Raw genomic sequence first — 23,539 nt, 5'->3', positions numbered from 1 at the left:
CACCGCTGACATCCTCAAACACAGAAAATAATCATTGTACTTGTTCATTTTGGATGGGGGGGAGGGGGGGGGGGGGCGGTAAATGTTTTTTTTTCAACACAGCATTTCTTTCCTCTCATTTCAAACTGTATGATGTTTGAAAATCAATGCATGATAAAAAGTGAACTTTGAAAAATGTATTGTCTTTTTTTTGTATATATACTTCATAACACATTGGACTGAAAACTGTGGTAAATTACTCTAAACTGAAGTAGTAATTTCCTTTTTTTAAATATACAATACAAAAATGAAACATTATTTGGAATCATGTCATGGAATGCACATCATTTCTTAAACAACGCATTTCTCCACACATTTATACTGTTGAATTAGTCTTTTGCTTATCTAATTAATTCATATTCTACACAAGGAGCAATTTAAAGTAATTTAGGACAGCAGTAGATTTAGGACCGCAGTAATCCTGCACAGTGCCACTCACACTAGGATTCTTATTTCATCTGGTCCTTACATGACCCCGTCATGCACTTCTACCGCCCCTCCATTAAAACTTTATGGTAGTGAAATGAGTACATCTTGATGCAGTTTAGTAGTTGAAGTGAGATATTATGAATTGTCTATTTTCAGTCACTTTAAAAAATACCAATACAAACTTCTTAGATGTATTTAATTACAGCATAAGGACTACCCTTTGGCTCACAAGTTAGGTACTTACATATACTAGATCACCACATTTAAGGACGTATTTCTTTGGTATTAACGCTAATGTCGTGCTTCACTGTCAGTGCAACTACACATTCGAGGTAATAGTTAAGTGGCTGCAATGTCCCTTACAGCAACTCCTCAGGGTGAAAAGAAAACTAAATTTATCACAGGTTCATAGACTGCCATCTGTAGGACTCCAGACAGAAGTTCAAATGAGGCGACACTGTTTGAACTGATTGTGTACATGCAGCTGTTTCTCAAATTAAGCATTTCATATATTCTCTTACGGTCTCTCTTTCTATTCAAGAATTCATCATAGTACTAAAATGAAGCCAAAAACTACTATGAAGAAAAAACATTGAAGATACAATTTCAATATATCTCCTTATCATCAGTGTCATTCCAAACATAGATTTTAACATGTCATAGCAGCAGAGAATAACTAAATGCAGTCTGGATGCTCACATTCCGTGATTGCAATTATGGGATTCTGGCACAGTCGCTTTGTTGGGGGGGGGGGGGGGGGGGACGACAAAAGGTGATATCTCTGTGTTAGATATCACAGGTTTCATTTAAGTCAAAAGGTGAATGCCTCACAAGAGAACTGTAAATAAGGTGGCATGTAGTCAGCAGCTGTGCAGCAGGTTTGAGAGCTAGTGTTCACAAGCTGAGCAGCTTCCCTTCCACAGCTCCTCTCTTTTCCTTCTTCTTTTTTTCTTTTTTACTGTGTTGCAGAATATACATTAGTCCATAAGATAAATAATTGTATAGTAATATATTGTTATATGACTAATTTGCTGTGGACGGGAACATTAACAACACGTTGGTCTGTGAACCGTGTAATTAAAACGCTATTGTTGATTGTTTTTTTTTCTCTATTTTGCATTGTTTCAATCATAAAACTGCTGCACCTGCACATCTATTAACCTGAAATATAGGGGAGTAAAGATATAGATAACTCAGCCTGTCCTCCCTTTGGACGACCCGTCCTCGAGACACAGGGGGGCGCTCGTGAGGGGCGGGTTTCTAGTGCAGTGGTTTCCTCTTTTGACAGCAGGGGCTTGTTTTACAGCACAAAACTACAAGGATGAAGGTTTCAAGGGACGATGCGGCAACAGAGATAATCGAGGGGACGTTTAGCTGAAAGGCCATCAGCTTGATACCTGTCTCCCGGTGTGTGCGCTACGAAATCAACCCCAGGCAACTTGAATATCGACCGAACAGCCAGACGAATGTCTTTGCCTTAAGTGTCCATGCATTTGTTGTTGTTAGCTTCCAATGCTAACCAGAGAAGTTGCCAGCTAGTTAGCTGGCCTAGCAATCTACTGGTCAAAGCGAGGAGAAGATAATTAGCCGCATATGTTTGATTTACTTAACGCTGTCGTGTGACGTTAGCTGATGGAGCCAGCTAACCGTGGCTCTGGTCGATCAAGAACTGCAGCTTTGGCCACGCTTTTAAAGTACCGACCGTATTAGTCAACTACCTAACGTTGGTTAGCTTCGCAGTTAGCCACCACTATCCCTGGAAGAATGAGTAGAAAACACCATCATCTAAAAGAGTCCGAAGTCAGCTGCTGCGTGAAGTACTTCTTGTTTGGATTCAACATTTTATTCTGGGTAAGTAAATGTGAAAATAACGCTGATGTTGCCAACTTTAAAGTTTGAATGTTCTGGTAAAGTTAGCTTAACGTTAGTAACCGTTGGAGTTACACGCTCCTTTTAAGTTTCCAGAAAAGTATTAAATGAATTGCCACGTGTTGATGTTGTTCTTCTGGTGTTATTAACGTGTGGTAACTGGCAGAACAGATCAACTTGTTTCGCTACTTAATTGTCCGAGAGGAAGTCACTAAGTTTTGTTTTGGTGAGAATAATAGTCAGGTGTGCTATAATTCTTTAAAACTTTCTTGTCATAACTTTAAAATATGAATTAGTTATCAGACCACTTCTTCTCAAGTCGTTCTCTTTATTGTCCTCATGCTGCAACTTTTCCTTTCGTGTAACTCTGGAATAGCCTCTTTGGACAATAGTGGCGAGCAGCTAAGTCACAAATATCACAGGTGTCTTTAAATAGCCTACTTCATTGGCTCACTATAGTGTCTGATGATGGTTTGATTATCTCTGAGTGTAGCTGGTGGAGATGCACACTAACGTAAGACAAAAGCTGCGCTGATGTTAGTGTCTCGGTAAGTGAGGTTTGGTACCATTGTGTTATGAGAAATGACATGCATCCCATTTGTATTGTTGGGGCCACTGGCAAGTTAAGCCCACGCCTCCTTCACAATGCCCCCCCCCCCCCCCCCCTCCATATTTATCCCTCCTCAGTCTGAAAAGTTCCTCTGTTCGGTCTCCTTCACCCCTCCCTCCTCACCCATCTGGTGTATCATGATGTCTGTGGGTGAAGGAATGGCGTGTCTGTGTGCTCCGGAGGGTCTTCCCACACACTGTTGGAAGGAAAAGGCCACACGGACCTGAATACCTCTTTTCAAGCACCCCTATTCACTCGCTCCACCACTATAGTACTCGGGCTCTGTGGGGACAGCATTGTTTCTCTCACTGACACACCCACTAACGCACAAAGACGCACGGTAATAACAAAGACTGGGGGGTGAGTCTGTGTTTCCCCCCCCTCCCCCCCCCCCCCCCATACGCTTGTTCTGATGGACTCATCAGGGCACATGGGATCCACATGCATCTGGATCCCCTCCTGTCGCTCCTCCTTTCGTCACCACCTCCTCATTCCTCAACATGTGGGAGTATCGCACTATAATCTCTTGACATGTCTGTGTGTGTGAGAGAGAAACTGAGGTGATATGAACTGCTGATGTCACAGACCAGAGGAGTTGTTTTTTGTTTTTGTTTTTTAAAGAACAATTCACAAGTTCATTTTACAATTGGCCACACAAATGAAAGGTGCTCGAGAATTCAATTGGGCTGAGCAATCATGAAGGAAATAGGGCCGTAGTGTTGTGTCTGACTCATATTGCGTTCTTTCACACTGTTGAGACACTCGGGCCGAGCTAACAGTCCCTTGTCTCAGCTCTCTCTCTCTCTTTCTCTCTGAAGCAGTAGAACAAGTTCCAGCTCGCTGGCTGTTTCCATTAATAATTGCTGGAAGATGTTCTCCTCTTGTCTGTGCGCCGCGAAACCGGATTTGACAGACAAGCTAGCGCATTGCCGAAATAGAGAGAGATGGGGTTTATTCTCCACAAATCAACCCATTTGTCTTTCCCATAGTGATCTTGTCAGGCTTGAAAATGCTGCCGAAATTGAGACAGAATGCTTATAAGACCCAAAACAGAGCAGTACAAACTGTGTGAAGTTCTCCCAGCGCCCGAGCTCGCCGTTGACAGCCGATCGTTCTCACCCAAGAACAACATACCTTCTCTCGTCCTCACAATAGACACATCCGCCCAAATGAATCCGTTTTTGTTTTTTTTCCCTGCCTGAGCTGCATGCCGAACTCTTTTGGAAGCTCTGCATGCTGTAATTATGAGCTTGTTAAGCTCTAACCAAGCTGCTGAGTTGGTTGGATGCAGGTGTGTCATTAGCCCAGCTTCAGCTTTAAGTGTGACTGCTCACATTAGGTTATCACATCACAGGTGGTGGACAGCTGTAAATAAGTGTGAAGGCAGTCATTTGTGGACACGTTACTCAAGCTACATTTAGAGGTATAGACGGGGGGGGTTCATGTTTCGACGTGTCGTATACGCGGTATGCATCTCTGATCGCATTGGAAGAAAGCGAAGCAGACCTTTTGACTGTGTGCATAGTGAGGCTGAAATGACAAACAAATGTATTTAAATCAAGATATGAACAGGGGGGCAAACTAGTGCGGTGTTTCTCGTGAGTCATTTGTGTCTACACAACATCTGGATGTATCTGGATACACGGTAATAGCGTTGACCAGCTTCTCTCCATTCCAGTCAGATATACTCTGGTCCTAAAACTTGTTTTTAGTAACACGCCGTTGTAATTAATCAGCCAAATTGTTTCATTGATGTTGCAGATTTTAAGTGTGAATGCAAAATGGCAGCGCCGTTGATATCATATCCCCAAAGAATGGCTGTGTTCACATGGCCGGCCACGTTCAGCTTGTTAGCGAGTCAACAAAAGGGGCAGTCACACTCGAGTAGGTCTACACCCTCCCCGTGTATTTGTGATGTTGTGTCTGTCCAGGCAGCGTGCAGCTTGTTTTGTCTGCTAGTTAGTTGAGGTTAATGGGATCAGCTGGCTTAAGGAGGCATCTTCTCAAGTGTTGATAATCTCTCTCTCTCTCTCTCCACATCCAGAGGAAGTGCTCGCCCTAGGACACACACACACACACACACACACACACACACACACACACACACACACACACACACACACACATCCTGCAGCAGCACTTGGACAGAAAAATAACCAGAGCAGCCCGATTTGAATAACGAGGCGGGTACAGGGACATCTAGTTCCAGATTTTTGTTTATTTGCTCCGTGATAACAACACATAGATTAGGTAGATACAAGTGTACAGAGGAACGGGAAACAAATAGCTTCCTAGAGCAGGTGAGATAAAAAGAAATGAATCTTTTAAAACGATCTCCAAATAAACACAAGCAATGAGGTATAAAGTAAGAACAGAAACGCAGTACTGGGCTTTTCTTAGTTTTATTGCTTAATTCCTGAGAGATACAAGACCATGAATGTGAATCTGGTGCAAAATTAGCACTGATAATCTGAAGAACATTTTAGTCTTAGAGTAGCATTGACAGAGTTTAGCACAGGGTGTGTGTGTTTCAATGCCACCGACTGAGCTGAATGTGACTCTTTCACTGCTCGCTGCGTGGGAAAAGTTAGATGAAAGGAAAATACCGCAAGAAGTGTACAAACGCAGGTTCAGTTCAGCTTCAATGTCCTCACTCAGTCAAATTCACTTCAATCCAGCCTTATTGTGCCGGGAGGGAAGTTTGGTTTGCAGATAAATGCTCTACAAAGAATATACTTATGTTGTGTTGAACTGTGTGTGAGGCTTATACAGTAATACTCTTCACAACATTACCTAAGTGATACTTTGACGTAACCGTGGCTCAAGTCTCTGCAGTAGAGGGACAAAAAGAAAAGACATTTACAGGGAAAAGTAATGAATATAATTTGAGTAATTTTCAGGTCTGGATAAGTAGAAAGAAAAGAGAGTATGGAATAATATTTGTGTTTCCATACTATTGTCCCTATTCTGTTTTCTAAAATATAACATTCAAGAATTTATCCTTGAAGCAGAGTGTTTTTTCATGGCGTTTTGAGCAGGCAGCAAATGTCTAAATCTATGTGAGAGTATTCTGGGGGCTGGCTTGACAGTCCTATGAAGTTTGTTTGGGAAAAGAAAGCTAGCTTGCAAACTCTGTGTGAAATCGTTCGACATCCCTACGTGGGGGGGAGGTGGCAATTGTAAGCCATATGCAAGGACAGAAGCACTGTAGGCCTGTCACAGCATCCTCTGCACCCAGAGTCACCATGTCAAAAAAGCCCTGCTGAGATGTCTGAAAAAGTTCGGAATTTTGAAATGGAAAATGTGGAGGAACCCTGAATTTAGTTGAGCTTCACATTTTTGTGTGTTGCTTGAATTGACTTACTTTTAGTCGTGTGTTTATTTTAAGTTTTGTTCGGCTGTGTTGCTGAATTATTGTGTGTTTTAGAAATAAAGTTAATGGCGCCATGGCTGAGAAAGAGACTGAGAAACCGTGTAAGACATAGTACGCTGAAATGAGAGGGCTGATGCTCGCCATGCTTACCTCCATATTGTCCCACTTTATGCTGCCTTCAAGGTGGCCTCAAGCTGTAGCTGGGGAAATGCAACTTGACGTGTCGAGCATTGAGGTACTTTTGGCCGGAAATAATAACAAAATTGGCCAAATATAAAAGAAGTACTATTGTGAAGCACCAGCTTTCTTCTTGCTTTATTGGATAGTTGATAGGAGATAACAAACAGGAGAGATTGTGATGCGTCCTTACTCAACCGCCAGGGCATTGATGATTTGCAATCATCCATAAATAGTTGTATATTTACTCAAACTAGCCAACCTATATTATACATACTTTATGACACATGCCATCAATCATTCTGTGCTCTCTGTCTCCTCGCTGTAGCTCTGGTATCACCAGAAATGTCTGCTTTCCCCACATAACATGCATACTTTGTGAAACGGATGAAGGTAGCACTGAATTCTGCTAATGTTTCCACTCAAATTCAAGCCATTCTCAATGATCTCTGGCTAATTATGTCGATTGTAAATGTTTCAAAAAGTTTCCTCAACTCCTGATTTCCTGTTGAGGACAGAGCAATGGAAACTAGACAGGAAGTACATCAGCCATGTGACGGTGGGCAGGCGAAAATACAAAACAATATACACTCACCGCCGGCCACTTTATTAGGCACACCTGTTCAATTGCTTGTTAACACAAATAGCTAATCAGCCATGGCAGCTAATCAGTACATGGCAGCAACTCAATGCATTTAGGCATCTAGACGTGGTGAAGAGGACTTGCTGAAGTTCAAAGCGAGCATCAGAATGGGGAAGAAGGGGGATTTAAGTGTTTTTGAACGTGGCATGGTTGTTGGTGTCAGATGGGCTGGTCTGGGTATTTCAAAAACTGCTGATCTACTGGGACGCACAACCATCTCTAGGGTTTACAGAGAATGGTCCGAAAAACAGAAGGCAGTTGTTTGGACGAAAATGCCTCGTTGATGTCAGAGGAGAATGGGCAGAGTGGTGGGAGATGATAGAAAGGCAACAGTAACTCAAATAACCACTCGTTACAACCAAGGTATGCAGAACACCGTCTCTGAACGCACAACACGTGGAACCTTGAAGCAGACGGGCTACAGCAGCAGAAGACTACACCGGGGGCCACGCCGGTCAGCTAAGAACAGGAAACTGAGGCTACAATTCACACAGGCTCACTATTGGACAATAGAAGATTGGAAAAACGTTGCCTGGTCTGATGAGTCTTGATTTCAGCTGTGACATTCAGATGGTAGGGTCAGAATTTGGCGTAAAGAACATGAAAGCATGGACCCATCCTGCCTTGTATCAACGGTTCAGGCTGCTGGTGGTGGTGTAATGGTGCGGGGATATTTTCTTGGCACACTTTGGGCCCCTTAGTACCAATTGAGCATCGTTTAAACGCCACGGCCTATTGTTGCTGAGCATGTCCATCCCTTTATGACCACAGTGTACCCATCTCCTGATGGCCACTTCCAGCAGGATGATGCACCGTGTCACAAAGCTCAAATCATCTCAAACATGACAATGAGTTCACTGTACTCCAATGGCCTCCACAGTCACCAGATCTCAATCCAATAGAGCACCTTTGGGATGTGCTGGAACGGGAGATTGGCATCATGGATGTGCAGCCGACAAATCTGCAGCAACTGCGTGATAACATCGTGTCAATATGGACCAAAAATGTGTGAGGAATGTTTCCAACACCTTGTTGAATCTATGCTACGAAGAATTAAGGCCGTTCTGAAGGCAAAAGGAGGTCCAACCCGGTACTAGCAAGGTGTACCTAATAAAGTGGCCGGTGAGTGTATGTATGCTATCCGTAAACATAAGTTTCCTACGTTTTTTTTTTTTTTTTTCTTCCTTTTTAATGCTGTAATAAGCAACATCCTTAGTGGGACTCCTAATTTTAGCATTTAATGTCTGATGTTGGGAATTGTAGTTCAAAATGCTATAGCCAACTTCCTGCTGATAAACTGGATATTGTCAAATCGTCAAGTGCTGCTTTAATGCAACCTTCATAGTTGGCTCTGTGTTTGGATTGGAAAGAAGGCACAGGTTCAGACTAGCCTTCAGGGGCCTCATTACAGAAACGTATCCTCACTGCTCATCCTATTGTACCGTAAGTTTCAAAGATCGGGAAAATCCAAAACTTCCTAATCCAATTAGTGAAGCAATTCCTAAAGTCATGGCTGTGTCCTGTCTTATTTCAGACCTCCTATCTTCTCTTTACTTAAGAAATCCTAACTAACTTCAGTCGGCGTTCGTGCTGTCATATCTATGTTTAGAATGTACACACGATCTGCCACCTCAGTCTGGAAGTCACCCTAAAAAATACAGTGTGTTTGTGCTCTGTGCGACGACCGGCAGAGCCCCTTTGTGCCTCTTTGTAAGCCTCTCCAGAGACGGACGTAGCACATCAAGCAAACAGCAGTGCTGCTGCCAATTGTGGCCGAATTTAGGACATTAGGACATAAGCAATCCTACTGTAATTTATGATTCCTAACTAAAAAGATTCCTAAGTGATGACAGTTCTGTAATAGCTAAATTCCTATTCTAAGATAAGATGTGCACAAAGGAAACATGTTTGGAATAATTCCCAAAATACTAAATGCCCTCTTAAACTAAGACGAGACAGGATTTCAGACTTGGGAAGTTTCTGTAATGAAGACCGATGTTCTCTCAAGGACACAACTTTGTGTGCTGCGTGTTAAGAAAGTCCAGCCTCTTAATTTGAATAAAGAGAGATTCAGAAATCACATCCGAAAACATGTTGGAACACATACAGGTGTTGTCTCGTCCTAGAGTGATTGGCAATGCCTGAGACAATGACATCCACACTTGTTTTATATTTCATTTGAAAATAAATTCGAACTATTGCATGAGCTGCCTAATACTGCCAACTTCAGCTTGTTGCATACTGTATATACTGCAAACAGGTCTTAGAAGAAGAAGATTTTAGTTCTATACGGTAGTAGTCTAAGTTTCATCGTCATGTGATGCCATCCGAGTCCCTGTCTCGACCAAATGAATGTTTTTAATTACATTTTGATGTAACAGACAATGAATTAACTGTTGTCCTGAATGTGTATATAGATTCCTTTAAAAACAAAGTCTCTCTGAAGCTCCTCTTCACAGCGCGGTGTGAATAATATCCCACTTCTACTTTCCTCAAATAAAAATGTTGTATAATGAATCATTCACAACCGGTCATTATCCACAATATCTAACAGAGAACCCATTCAGTAAAGTGAGACTTTAGACGGGGTTGTGTAACAGGAGTTTCCTTGCTGTAAAGTGAGAGTTGTTTTCTCTGTCTCTTTTTAATCCATGTGGATTATTTAGAGTCGGAGGCTAAATGGTTTAATACTCCCTCCGTCAGGCTAATCTCCTCTACCTGATCTCCACGTGCTTACCGGGACTTTTCCCCTCCTTCCAGTGGAACTCACCACACCCTTCACAAGAACTGCTTATGCATCGACCGGAACATGCCCGAAGCAACGCCTCACAGTCACTGCTGTTGCTCTTGTTATGGAAGTTGACGGATTGCCATCAGTGTACCTGCTGCCCAAGATTTAATCAGCTTCCCAACAATATGATTTAATCCAATTTCAATGGAGCTGTTATGTTTCTGGTCGTTATAGTGTGCCTCAGTTAAGTTCATTACCTTCCCAAATCTCTTAGGAATGACATTTTGTGGCATGCTAAGCAGCTGATTAGATAATATTATTATACCAATAAAACCACACGACCAAAAATGGGGAATATTCACTTAAAGCCGTTCTGTTGTTTTGTAAAAAAAAAAAGAAAATCTGTAATAAAGCACATCGATTAAGTAGAACTGTAAAATCCATGAACAGAAGGGGTCTTACATTTAAAAACACAGCTGAAAAGCCTGGATAAATATTAAAAGCAAACAATTAAATCCTCACAACCTATTTACATCTCTCTTTACAAATTACAGTATAAAAGTATCTCACTTTGTTATAAATACCACAGTCAAATCATGGAACAAAATTGCATCATACTATTCCTAGGAGCATGCAAATGTGGAATAATCCATCAATAACAATCCAAAATGTGGAGCTGAAGTAGGGGAATTAAACATGTATTTGATACGAGTATGCACATTAGGGCTCTGTCATTTACAGAAATAAACCTCAAGAATAAATTCACAGACAAACCAGGATTTAAAAATATTCTTTTTGATAATTATAGCAAAAAAAAACTTGATTATTAAAAAAATCAATTTACAACATGATTTGGTACCCTTTAAAGACGTGTTAAAAGATGTACAAATATACAGTTAATTGCACATGCTGCTAAAAAAAACAGTCTAAACAGAGCTCACTGCGAACGTTGTTTGATGAATGGAATAAAGATCTCCATTTTAAAGAAGCAAACATAAAATGTTAGAAATTCAATAACAGCATTACCACAAAAGAGAAATGATTCTTAATGCTGTACCGCTTGATGACGAGACTAAAGTGATGGAGATGAAACACAGATTCCTCTGATAGGTGTGTGTGTGTGTGTGTGTGTGAAGTGTGGCTCTCAAGACGTGCATTCCTTCTTGATTCGTGCAAAATCAAACAAAGAGTGGAATGAAATTCAAGAATGCATTTCTGTTATTTGTAAAACAAAAGTCTCGGCTGATCTGTGTATTTTTTTAGGATATCCTACGGCTGTCTTTTCCTTCCTCGTTTATATGAAGCTTTTTATAAAACGCTGAAAAAAATGGCCCTAACTTAACATATTTGGAAATAATTTATTAGATATTATTTGACCATCGCAGTAAAATTAAGCAATTCCATGAGGTGTGGAGATGCATTAATGAGGCCCTATAGGACTTAGAACTAGGGTAGACGGGTGGGGGGCTTGTGATATGAATGTACTTGTGTGTTGTGTCTTTCATTTTGTGCAGGTGAATGTGTTAATGGTTCATTTTAGCCTGCCACCATTCTTCTATAGTATACTATGTATACTTGAGAGTTTCTTCACACATGGTGGTCCATCTCAAGCAGTCACCCCCGGTGCTTTTCAACGGTTTTTTTTTGGCGTGTTTTGAACTGTGAGCCCTACAACCATCCTTCACTGGGACAGGAGGCTAATGCCGAAGGGATTATCCTTAACTCTCAGGATATCAGATCCTCCAACCTCTTAAGTGTGCAGCGCAATGACTCTAACCTGCGATAACCTGATGTAATGATTCATTCTGTCCACAGCAAGGTAAAACGTTTCTCAAAAGTTGGGTTTCTTTAAAGGTTCTGAAAGCCAATTTTCTCATTTAGCTTCTTTGTACAAGTGATGGGGTTCAACGTAAACGCACTATTAACTGGTTATTTTCACTGAGAGAGTTCTGTGTTTCTGTACGAGCTGCTCTTGTGTTTTTGATTGATCCACAGTATTCCATGACATCACCTTTTTCCTACAGCCTCACCCACATCCGAGTTTAACAACAGACAGTAAAAGGGCTGTCTATCAGGACCGTGTGTGTGTGTGTGTGTGAAGTTTTTTTTCTATCTTAACTGATATATTTGAAGTCTCGAATATAGATTTTATTCATCATGTCACTGCTCTCCGTCTGACAGTGAAGTGACTCTTCTTTGTGTTACAGTTACTAGGAGCCGCCTTCTTGGGCATCGGCCTGTGGGCATGGGCGGAGAAGGTAAGTCAAGACGTCACACAAACACACACTGTTGAAATACAACACGATTGCCTCCACAACATTGCTCAAATTCTTCTCTTCACTCCGGCGGAAAGAAGCTGGAAGTATAATTTGCGTGAGAGAGTTGGGGGGGGGGGGGGGGGGGAATACAGGGCTTTTAAGAAAAGTGGCGTGGAAAATAAAGGCCCTGTTCCTGTAACGCTTTGGAGCACTCAAAGGCATCTTACCGTATAATGGTCCTGGTAAACATGCCATAGTCCTCTCAGGAAATTCATTTTTATTGCTGCAGCCAAAGTGTGATTTGTGACTGTGAAAAGTTTTGTTGAGCAATCTGTTTTTCCAATAGTTGCGGAACTTTAACAGAAGCTGGTAATGGCAACAAATAAGGAGTCAAAAGGCCAAAATTACAAAGCTACCACGAATTCAGTGCCTCATATCTGCATGGAATCTGGATTCTGTTTATTTTCCACAGTATACCAGCAGCAAACATCGGGTGAACCTTTCATGTGCAGTGGATCATGGCCAGATATAAAAAAAACTCCGTCCTATCGAGTTAACAGTCAATTTGTTCATTAATTAGGCCGAATTGTACCGGCCTGTTCCGTAAATGCTGCGCCAGCGTGGAGGCATGTACTGATTAGTAACGGCTGGTCATGAACTCTATGCAAATAGGCCTGCACCGGGAGAACCTTGGTGGAACCGCGTGAATATTTAAAGGGATTAGACCGATTGATGAATAGCGGGTCCTGGAAAAGGCACAATGGTGAGTTTGGGGTCTCAGTGACTATGATTGGTTTTGTAGCCGGCAGTGTTCAGCCAGGCTACGTTGTTTCCATGTGCTTCATGCTTAAATTCAAATAAACGCACTTTATTCTGCAGGATTGCCATAAAAACGGCAGATTGCAGTTATGCCTCTGTCCCGTAGTTGCTCACTGCAGTGGGAGCTTAACGTAAGCAGTGTGAGACTTCAGCTTCTTGGGCTTTAGCTGCAAAGTGTTTGACATGCGCACTGTATGTGACGAGCAAACATGTCAGAACTGAGAGCAGGCACACACACATTCTCCCCCGCTGGGATCTCTTTGAAGATGGGTGATGAATATAGAAAGAGTTGATGAGAGATCACGAACGAACCGGAACACGTTGTGTGCGAACAAGCCTTTTCACTCCCTCTCTCTGGTGTGCTAAACCCTGAGACGTTGACTCATCTTCCAGTGAGATCCACTCTTTTGGCGTCAGGGTTTCATTTCTGTTTGAATAATGTGTCAGAGACTTGACGGGAAATCACGTTGGACGCACTGTGGCCTCGGGGCGCTGAGGGCAGGATGTGCAGAGAGGAAGGACAGATGTCTGTTGGTGAATGTTTGCGGAAGGCTCTGAACTGTGCCTCCTTCTGATAACAGTGGCTTGTTTCAAAGGTTGGACAGAGATCTGCCAAAATGTAGTTTTAAGATAAAATGATTAAAAAAAAAAAAAAAAAACTCTGGGGTTGTGTTATTGTTTTTAGGAAGCAACACACAAAGCAGATACATTCTTATCAAATAATAGTATTTTCTTTTAATGGATGCTTCTGCATCTCTGAGCAGGACAACCCAACCTCTCGGTTAATTTCTCCCTATTTGTCTTTGTTATCACGATCTCTTTTCAAGGTTAGCTGTGTGTGTTTATAGAGAGAGAGGACCGTGTAATAGAGATAGTAAGGTTATTTTTTGGGGAATATTACAGTCAGAATTGTAACCACTCTCTTTTGTCTTTTTTTTTTTCTCCCTTTCCCTCAGGGCGTGCTGTCCAATCTGTCAACCATCACAGATCTCGGGGGCTTGGACCCCGTGTGGCTCTTTGTCGTCGTTGGAGGGGTCATGTTCATCCTGGGCTTTGCCGGCTGTATCGGAGCGCTCAGAGAGAACACCTCCCTGCTTAAATTTGTAAGCCCCAGCTCCCGACTTTCTGAGCACAGACACCATTTCAACCACTTCACGCCCCCTTAACTCTGCAGTTCACACCAGAGCCGGGGCTGTCAACTGCAGCAGGTGACTCGCCCGAGCCAAATGCTCTGGGTGGTTGCGTGGCACAGATATGCGTTAGTCCTGTTCTATCAGGAAGTAATGATCAGAAACGGCGATCCGAGCTTCATAAGCCACCAAAACATTTTTCTAGTCTTTTTCTAAACGACCAAAGCCACGGCAACACCGTCTTGGGAGGTTTGTTTGCGTCTAGCTGTATTGATAACTACATGTGACTGACGGAGACAAACATGCCTTGTTGCTGGCTGCGATGCTGAGTAGCTATTAACTCCAGCCAATGTCCATTAGCAGCAGCAGTAAGTCAGGCGTCAGAGCGAGGAGCTAATGTGGCTTTTGTGCATTTATCATTAGCCCCGTCTCCTCCTACATTTACTGTAAAGGGGATGATATGACGGCACCTCTGGGACTGCGGTTTTTGTTGCAGCACTCTCACTCAGCAAATCAGTACCGGCCTTACAACCAGACCCGCACAGGGACATTACATCAGAGCTGTTGTCCTTCTAATTCTTTTACAAGAAATGCCAGAAATACTGTTAGTGGTGCTCTGATCCCTTTTAGACAGGATTCTCCTTCGTGTTCCCAGATTACCTGATTGAAGTGAATGATTTATTGTTTTCTGCTCGTGGTTTCATGTACCTCTCCAGTTCTCTGTGTTCCTGGGTTTGATCTTCTTCTTGGAGCTGACGGCGGGGATCCTTGCCTTTGTCTTTAAGGACTGGCTCAAAGACCAGCTCAACCTTTTCATCAACAATAACGTCAAGGCCTACCGCGATGACATCGACTTGCAGAATCTGATTGACTTTGCCCAGGAATATGTGAGTCAACACCTACTCACTGAAAACGTGTGTGTCACTATAACCGACTTCCTCATAACGGCTCATGTTCCCTTCCTGGAAAAAGAAGTCACTCCCATCTCTAGAAATTTGAGTTTCAAAACTGTTGAATCAGGTCAGTTGTGGGCAGGGAGGAGAGCGAGTGAGCCACTGCGATTGTGGAGTAAATCTCATGCATGATTAATGTGATTGTATTTCCCTCAAATGATTATCCAATTATATGAATGAGAAAGTTTAGCTAATTGGCTCCCGAGTGTAAACACTGGCCTCTGTCATGACGTACCGTAAAGGCGATTAGATCCTCTGTTAGCCTCGCCATCTGTGACTCACTATCTGTAATCGCTACCGGCCACGGTAAGCTGGCATACCCACCCAGGCTGACCTGAGCCAGGCCCTAAAGAGCCGTTCAAAGACCAGATCACAGCACATAAATCTGTCCGTTAACCCGGAGTCGGCTGCCTAATCTCTGCCTGTTGTTGCTGCCGTCTCAGTGGTCGTGCTGTGGAGCTCACGGGCCCGACGACTGGAACATGAACATCTACTTCAACTGCACTGACCTGAACCCCAGCAGAGAGCGCTGCGGAGTCCCCTTCTCCTGCTGCGTCAAGGACCCTGCAGTGAGTCATTCGACCATATTAGTGCATGATTGATGGTGCATAGTTACACATCACGGTTTGAATTCATAATCTAGTGTAGAGTTGTAACGATGATCTCAAACAGGATTCTCTCATTTTTGTGTGTTTTCTTTTTTTTTTTTTTTTTTTTTTTACAGGAGGATGTCATCAACACGCAGTGTGGTTATGATGTTCGGCTTCAATGGGTTTGTCTCTCTATACATGTCTCTACCACGCTCTATATACTTAACCTTATATGTGGTTTACTTCACTCTCCAGTTCATCTCTTGTCTACACCTAGTTCTCTGAAAATGTGTACTGTGATTTGTGTTATTTTTCAAATAAATCTAGATAATTTCAAGTCTAATCAAATTCTAGCAGTTAAACAGAACCACTGCTCATTCACAGTAGCCTGCAGTCGGTGTCAGTAGTGGAGCGTGATTGACGGGCGGCGTCGGCCTTTCTGCTGAGTGACATCACTCCTGAGTTGATTGACAAGCTGCGAACCTGTTTGATTGAAACGACCTAAAGCATTTGCGATGGGTTGAGTGGCAATCCGGTTCATTTGTATTGGGCTTGATTGCTTGTCTCGAACCCCCAGTAAAAAAATGGATTAAATAGAATAAACCAATCAAACTTTGATTTTTATAGCCTTTTTTTCTTCACATTCTCGATCAGAAAGATGAAGAAAAACACTAAAAAAACGTGTAGCTAGCAACCGTTGGCCGACCCAGAGAATGTGTAGGCCCCTCTTCCTGCTTCTTGCCTTAATAACAGATTGTTCTTCTAACGGGGATAATTAGGCTCCAGTTATAGCCCAGAGAAGCAGCCTTACTACACTCTGTAATTGGCAACTGGGTTCTGCCAGTGCGTTCCCGTCTCCTCTGTGTGTGGGTGTGGTGGTTACAACTCACTGCACTGCAGTCAGAGACATCGCTGTTGCTAGGCGCACTGCAATACAGTGAGCCACCTGCCTCTTGAGTTGGTATGAATTAATTTCCCCTGTGTGCTCTCCTGCTAATGCCCCGGCCATTGACATTTTGCTGAAACTATCGGTGATGTGCAATAAGTTCCTTGTGCAGCTTGTTTATGGAGCGCAGGCTGAGGCGGAGGAAGAGCAGGAGACGCGGGGCGGACAGGCAGGGGGCTGAAATAGCTTTAGAGGAAGTTCGCAGCCAGAACAACATCATGTTTCCTGCTTTTTTTTTAATTGGCTGCCAAAGGGGGCTCCCTTTAGCGTCCATTGGTTAAAAGCAAGCTTTCAGGTTTTGCAAGAGAACAAAGGGTTCGCCTGGTTGAATTGTCTTGAAGAGTAACAAAGAGAGCATTGTATATACTGTTCACACTCATTCTTACTCCCCAAAATTTAGTGTCTTTGCAGCTCTAAATTACACCTTTTTTTTTTTTTTTTATCTCCGTCCCTGAATAGACCATGTATATCATGGTGTGGATCTGACAACGCCAACAGCCATCTGGACACAGCTTCCGTCTGTTTGTTCAGTCCACACAGGGTCCCCCGAGAAACTGAACACGCTGCCTTGATATTCCCCGTGATGTCCAGACACTGACCCGTTGTAATCCAAGAGTGACTCAGCTATCGTGCCCTCCCCAGCGGTGAAGGAGTCACTGCTCAAAATGCTATCTGTGCTGTTTGTTTAGTTCAGCATTGGTCATAGGCCAGAGTTCACAAATCACATGTTTGTTTAAATCATGCAGAAGGCCAATGAGATGTCTCAGAGACGATCGTTTTAATGTGTTTTTTTTTTTTTTTTTTAATAATCTGTATATTCCCCTCTTCATTTAAATTAACTTCTAATCTGTTGTTGTTTAAAAAAAAAAAAAAGGAGCTGGAACGGCAGAAATATATCTTCACCAAGGGCTGTGTGGGACAGTTTGAGAAGTGGCTTCAGGACAACCTGATTATCGTAGCTGGAATCTTTGTTGGTGTTGCACTTTTACAGGTAAGACGTCCCTGTTCGTAGATGGCTTTTCTTACAAAAGTTTACACAAGGAAACCTAGTGCATTAGAAATAAGCTGTTGGCCTAAAACCAACAATGTGCAATGGGGCCTGATTTTGTATCATCGTTGCCATCTAGTGGTGACAACGGGTAACATCACGCAAACCCCTGTGACTCTAAACATGCTGTATTCTGCTTTACTTTTCTGTAAACACCGCTTTCCTTCGTGCCCCGTGTGCTTCCCTCCACAGATTTTTGGTATCTGCCTCGCTCAAAACCTGGTGAGTGACGTCAAAGCTGTCAAAGCCAACTGGTGACAGGAGAGGTGAAAGTGAGGGAGCCCCGCCCCTGAGGCCCAGCAAGGTCCAACACAGCAGCAGCACAAGTCCCGTCCAGCTGAGGACGGACAACCGAGACCCGTCAACACTGCATTGCCGTTGAGCTAAGCAGCACATACGCACTCTCCCACTTTTATACCTGCATACACAAAGAGTTTACTTCCCTGTTTATCAGTGACACTTGAATGGGGAGAAGAATATCCCACACAAACCAAACAGTCAACACTTTGATTACCACTCAGCTGGATTTTAACCCTAAAATACTTCATAGTTAGTTTTTCCCCTTTCTGCTTCCTCTGATGTTGTTCTTTGGACAAGTGTATTTATGGGGCGCAGTTGCACAAGGACTCCTGTCAACTGGGAGATTGGAAGCCATGGATGAAATAAAAATAAAAAAATAAACGAAGGAAAAGGGACAATGTAATGCTTAGGTCAAGCATTACATTGTCCCATGTGGCTCCTTCCTCAGTGAGGGGTTGAACATCTCCGCCCACTTCCTGCTGTAGGGAATCGTGGGTGGCTGGCCGGCCCAAAAAAAAAAAACCCCACATGGTCGTTCTTTTCTCCATTCTGACTTTTTAATGACCACTGAAAAGACTATGAACCCTGGCCGGTCATGTCCCCGCAGCTTCAAATCGTTTCAGGAGATTTCAATTCTAACTCAAAAGTGTAAAAAGTGCCGTTCATTTCCACTGATACTTTTGTCCCCTTTCCTGTTCTTTACATGGAATTTCTGCACCCCCGCCCCACAATACCTCAGGACCTGGCCAAGAATATAATGCTTTCTGCCTTTGGTTAAATGCATATCTGTTTTTTTTTTTTTTTTTCATCCATGTCTGTGCAATTCAGAAACTCTAACTTGTTGCAGAAAATACTAACAGTTCCTGGAGGACAGCCCTGTTTGCCCTGCAGTGATTGTATTACCCGTTGACTTACTGAAGGATGTTGTACTGTGTGATGTAGAGAGGTGTGGTTGGGATCATAGGACTGTGCTATACAGGGAAAGGGCTTTAATGATAGTTGAGGTTGTTCATCTCTAAGCATCCCTCCGGCACATGGGATTGCTGTTTTGGGGCCTTTTTCTTTTTTTACTTGACTTATGTTACCACACTTGTCTTATATTGTCTCCTCTGCATAGTGAAATAAGAATATGTGTCTGTTTTTAAAGATGTCCTGTATTCATCCTTTTTATTTCCTATCTTTTTAAAGACACCGATTTCTTTACCCTGGGTTCATTGTTTGGCTTCACCAGGCACCTGTTTTACCTCTGACCCATCAGTCAACTGCTAAACAGCTTCTTATTGTTGATGTTGTTAGCAGTCCCGATGGAGACCAAATAATATCAGCCGGCCACACGCTAACTGCCAAGGTTTCTGTCCGGCCTCATTTGTGTTTCTTATAAGGAACGCCAAGCAAATGACAAATAGCATTTCTAGACAGCCAAAATGTGAATTTATTGTTTCTTTTATGCGAGAAGTGCCAGTTGGAATAAGAAGTCAAACTAAAATTTGTTACAATATAGCTTTTTTTCTTTTCATCAATGTTGTGTCTTTAGTTTGGACTGGACTGGCAACAAGCTGTTGCCTTTTCATATTAGCAACAGCCTCAATATAACATGAATGCTGCTTAAACGTTGACTAGATTATTGATATGTAGTACAATAACCAAGGTAACAACAAGCCTTTCAATGTGCCGTGTTGTCTTTGTTTCCAGGCCGGGGACATATTCTAATTCTGTGTTCTTTCTCACGTTTATTACACTTTGTACTCAGCTTGTGGTCTCTGGCATCACATTATTAAGTCACAGCTCTTCATCCCTCGTCCATGATCCTCACAGAATGTAGTTTCTGATATACTGGGTTCACTTGATGCTTTTTGTACATTTTGTTTTGTTTTTGTCTGCATTTAAACCACTACAGTTGTAGCAGTGTCATTCAGATACGCAGCACAGGCATGATTTGGCACACCCAGCCAAAAACAAAAATGTTTTGAATTGCAATGCACATAAGTTGAAAGATGAGTAGCATTAATATTCTGTGAGCAGAACACCAAACCCTGCTTCACTGAGTCTGTCTGTAGTCTATATACACACACACACACACACACACACACACACACACACACACACACACACACACACACACACACACAGACAGAGGAGCTCGTTCAGTAACAGCACCTTATGATCGCCTGCTATGCTTACATGTCGCATGTTGCTTTCACCCACTCGCTCCCTCTTCAAAACACTACCTGATCTGACTGCACCTGTTTCAGAGCCAGGTGTCATTTTGATGTATTTTTAAACACGTGGCTCGTTTGAAAAAAAAAAAAAAAAAAAAAAAAGCGAGAGAGAGAAACCAAAGAGGAAACATCAATCGTTTGGATTCAGGTGTCACGAGTGAGCGAGTGGAATAGATCCAGAGCAGCACAATGCATCTGTACTGGAGTGACTGAAGTGAGTCTTTAATGACTCTCGGTTGAAGGTTTCCATGGGAGAGGCTCATTCATTTCAGCTCTTCAGCTGTAATCACTGAGTAAGGGCCTCGAGCGGTCTTAAGAAAATAGTCTTTTTTTTCCCCCTTCAGATGAAATGCAGAAACATTAACAGCCTTATGTGATATAACATCTCTCTATTCCGAGTGTGTGTGTGTGTGTGTGTGTGTGTGTGTGTGTGTGTGTGTGTGTGTGTGTGTGTGTGTGTGTGTGTGTGTGTGTGTGTGTGTGTGTGTGTGTGTGTGTGTGTGTGTGTGTGTGTGTGTGTGTGTGTGTGTGTGTGTGTGTGTGTGGGCCTCTTTGATTTCACTAACTGTTGTAAATCAATCTGTCCCACTGGAATCTAGAAGATCAGGAATAAATAAACCAGTGTTTGTTTTCCCTTCACACCTTTCTCGTTTAATCTCCTCAGAAGTAGGTTGATAACAGATAACGGGTGATTAATTAGTTTGACACATCTTTAAAGTGTTTTCTTTTTTTTTCTTTTTTTTACATCATCATTATTTGGAAGTGTTTGCTCGGGGTCTTTGACACCCCTTCCCCTCATGACAAAAAAAAACCTCCTCTGCTTGTGCATTCTAGAAGACTCTGTGTGGTACATGATAAAATGGTGGGCTGCTGCCTTTTGAGTGATGCTGAGGATCTGGCTGAAGGCTGATGGAGGCCACGGGTGTCAGTTCTGCTGCAGTACGGAGCTGCAGCTCTTAGACAAAAAGCGCTCTCTCTCTCTCTCTCTCTCTCTCCCCTCTCGCTCTCTCTCTCGCTCTCTCTCTGCAGCCACTGCCGCGTCTGGATGGATATGCCAATAATCAGACAGTCACCTTGGTAATAAGGACAATAATGCCATAATAATCAGTCGTAGCAGCGTGGCTTTATTATGCAGACATTACAAAGGTGACTTTGTGGAGTCTGTTTGTTTTAACAGCTTTGGGTAATTTTGGGCTTTGTATTCCTTTAATGTAGGGGGAGGGAGAAAACAATGCTAATTGTCCTCCCGAGGAGGAGCCTTATGCATACCATGAATGTATAAGTGTGTCGGCGTGGACCCACTGCTCCACGCTCTTCTTACCCTCGTGCAGTGCAACGCACAAGACAAGTGAAGCATGAGGAATGTGAAGTAAAGGGTTAGTCTTTAGCAATGTTTGAGATGTTGTTCTGGTTTCTTTTTTTTTTGTTTTGTTTTGATGTGTTTCAGTGACCATGAAAGCAGATGAGCTTTCCATTTCTCCTGTTTGCAGGCGTGTGTGTGTGTGCAGACCTCGTATGCAATCGCAAAGACTTTAAATCGACAGAAACCACCAGTCGAGCAACGCTCGTCAATCTCACTTAGCTGTAAACAATGAGGGTGAAATCATCTCCATGTCCAGGTTTTGATAATACTTTATTGATCTAAAACGTATTTAGCTGCATATGCACTTATGAATGAACTTTTTTGTTTTTTATATTTCCCTTTCGCAAACAAAGAGACACATATTCCCCTCTGATAATCTACCCTGTGATCCTTTTTTTATGGTTTGACGTCTGCTTAATGTTTTGAGGCATTTTGTGTTGATTAAGTTGAGCAACACATCAGGCATTCACAAGTCTTCACATGCTCTCGCTGGCCACAGAGCCCAGAGAAGCAGCATAATTGACTGGTTTGTGACCATGCTAACAGCAATATCACGGTTGTTAGTGTTGACATTTCCACACCGGGTCACGACATTTGATCAAGACACAAAGCGCGATCCGACTGGAACAAAAAAGTGTTTTGAGTTTCATGGGTTTTACACTTGGGGAACACGGATTCAGTAGTTACTGATCTTTTAGCCACACAAAAAAACCACTACAAATATACCTTTGTTCCGCTGAGCAACAAGAACGGCTTTCTCGGTTTGACTTAGTTTGCGAGTACAGTTCTGAGTTGTGTCTCGGTTGCAGCAGAATACAACAAACAAAACCATGTTATCCACCCGCTCTCTCACTTTAGACCCGTCTACTCGGATGGGTAAGCCTTGTAAAGAGTCGTTGCATATGAAAGCTGTGGGACATGGTCTGTTACACTGTATATTGTGTTTAAAATATGCCCCTTTCATATATTAAAGGATTTATGATAACAGAGGAGTGTTGTCTTTTTTTAATCCGAGCATTCATGGACATATTATATTGTTATATGTTAAAGCATCTAAATACTACAGTAATAATTATGACGTGTGTGATATATATATAAATATATATATATATTTGCAGATTGATTGTACTTGTACATTGTGCTTTTCTGACTTCTACTAAGTATCTGAATTCTTCTTCCACCACTGAACTCTAAAGGAAAGGGGTGAAGCCAGTCTGCTCTGTTAGACACTGGGAAGAAATGAAGAACGAATGCCGCACTAATTGTTCCACTTACACTGGAATGTTGTTTTTCTGTGATTAGAAAGTGCTTTAATTCATCATATGAGGGATGAGTCGGCCAATAGAGGGAGACAAACGGTGACCGTGAGCTCAGACACTGACACACATCTGCTGCGGCTTCATCTCTTAATTCCCGCAAAAGCAGCAAACATGCAGAAAGCTGCTGAAAGAGAGAAGGAAATCGGTGTGTATTATATCGTTGCCATTAGAGGCTTTGGGAGAGCAGCTAGCGGCGATAACATCCATTCAGTTACCTGCTGTTGCAGCTCTGCTTGATGTTGAGATCAAAGAGAGTAACTCGAAGGCAAAAAAAATAATCCATAAACTTCAGAGACTATAGACATTACCTTTTTACCGCGCATCTCAAAGACAAAACACACGCCAGCAGGATGCTGCAAGAGGAGCTGTTTCCTTGACAATGAACGAATGACTTGGTGGACACAAGCGTCAGTGTGCTTGTTACACATTCTGGCAGCGAATTATCATTTGTAAACCCGGCCACCCTTGAAAATTCACGAATTTAGTGTCGTACCGGTTTACATAAAGCATGTGGCTGCAAGGACGGCTATACCGCAGCGGAAAGGACACAGTGAAGTGAGATCACTGCCAGATACTCCATTTATAAAAGATGATTTTTTTTTTTTTTTTTTTTTTTAATGTAATCACCAGACCCTCTCACAGATCTGCTGCAGCTCTCGTCTTGTATTCTGCTTCAAGTTGTAACGAGAGCTCAAAGCATGCTAATGCATCTGACCCCAGCAG

General features: G+C 42.5%; 1 protein-coding gene across 2 annotated transcripts; it reads left to right on the top strand.

Annotated features, from left to right (window-relative positions):
• The first annotated feature begins 1,238 nt into the window (after positions 1–1,238).
• tspan17 (tetraspanin 17) lies at positions 1,239–22,482 on the top strand. 2 transcript variants are annotated; one of them, XM_076103097.1, is made up of 8 exons: positions 1,239–2,319; positions 12,079–12,129; positions 13,905–14,051; positions 14,795–14,965; positions 15,475–15,600; positions 15,756–15,803; positions 17,442–17,558; positions 17,808–22,482. In XM_076103097.1, exons 1-8 carry the CDS (start codon positions 2,233–2,235, stop codon positions 17,871–17,873), a joined length of 813 nt encoding a protein of 270 aa, XP_075959212.1. In that variant the 5' UTR covers positions 1,239–2,232; the 3' UTR covers positions 17,874–22,482. The 2 variants fall into 2 exon arrangements, with proteins under 2 accessions (XP_075959212.1, XP_075959213.1); XM_076103098.1 differs by lacking the exons at positions 17,442–17,558; positions 17,808–22,482 and adding an exon at positions 17,027–17,369.
• The last annotated feature ends 1,057 nt before the right edge of the window (positions 22,483–23,539 follow it).

Source organism: Anarhichas minor, unplaced genomic scaffold, assembly GCF_050575085.1.
Source record: "Anarhichas minor isolate MPS153535 unplaced genomic scaffold, ASM5057508v1 ptg000028l, whole genome shotgun sequence".
Lineage (NCBI taxonomy): Eukaryota > Metazoa > Chordata > Actinopteri > Perciformes > Anarhichadidae > Anarhichas > Anarhichas minor.
The sequence above is the reverse complement of the archived record's forward strand: the minus strand, read 5'-3'. Positions and strand labels throughout refer to the sequence as shown.

What these genes read in the sequence shown, in the direction of transcription:
- tspan17 (XM_076103097.1), top strand. Translation starts at nt 2,233, where the DNA reads ATGAGTAGAAAACACCATCATCTAAAAGAGTCCGAAGTCAGCTGCTGC. An exon ending in GCTGCGTCAAGGACCCTGCA is followed by an intron (nt 15,601 to 15,755) that starts GTGAGTCATTCG and finishes TTTTTTTTACAG; the next exon opens with GAGGATGTCATCAACACGCA. An exon ending in TTGGTGTTGCACTTTTACAG is followed by an intron (nt 17,559 to 17,807) that starts GTAAGACGTCCC and finishes TTCCCTCCACAG; the next exon opens with ATTTTTGGTATCTGCCTCGC.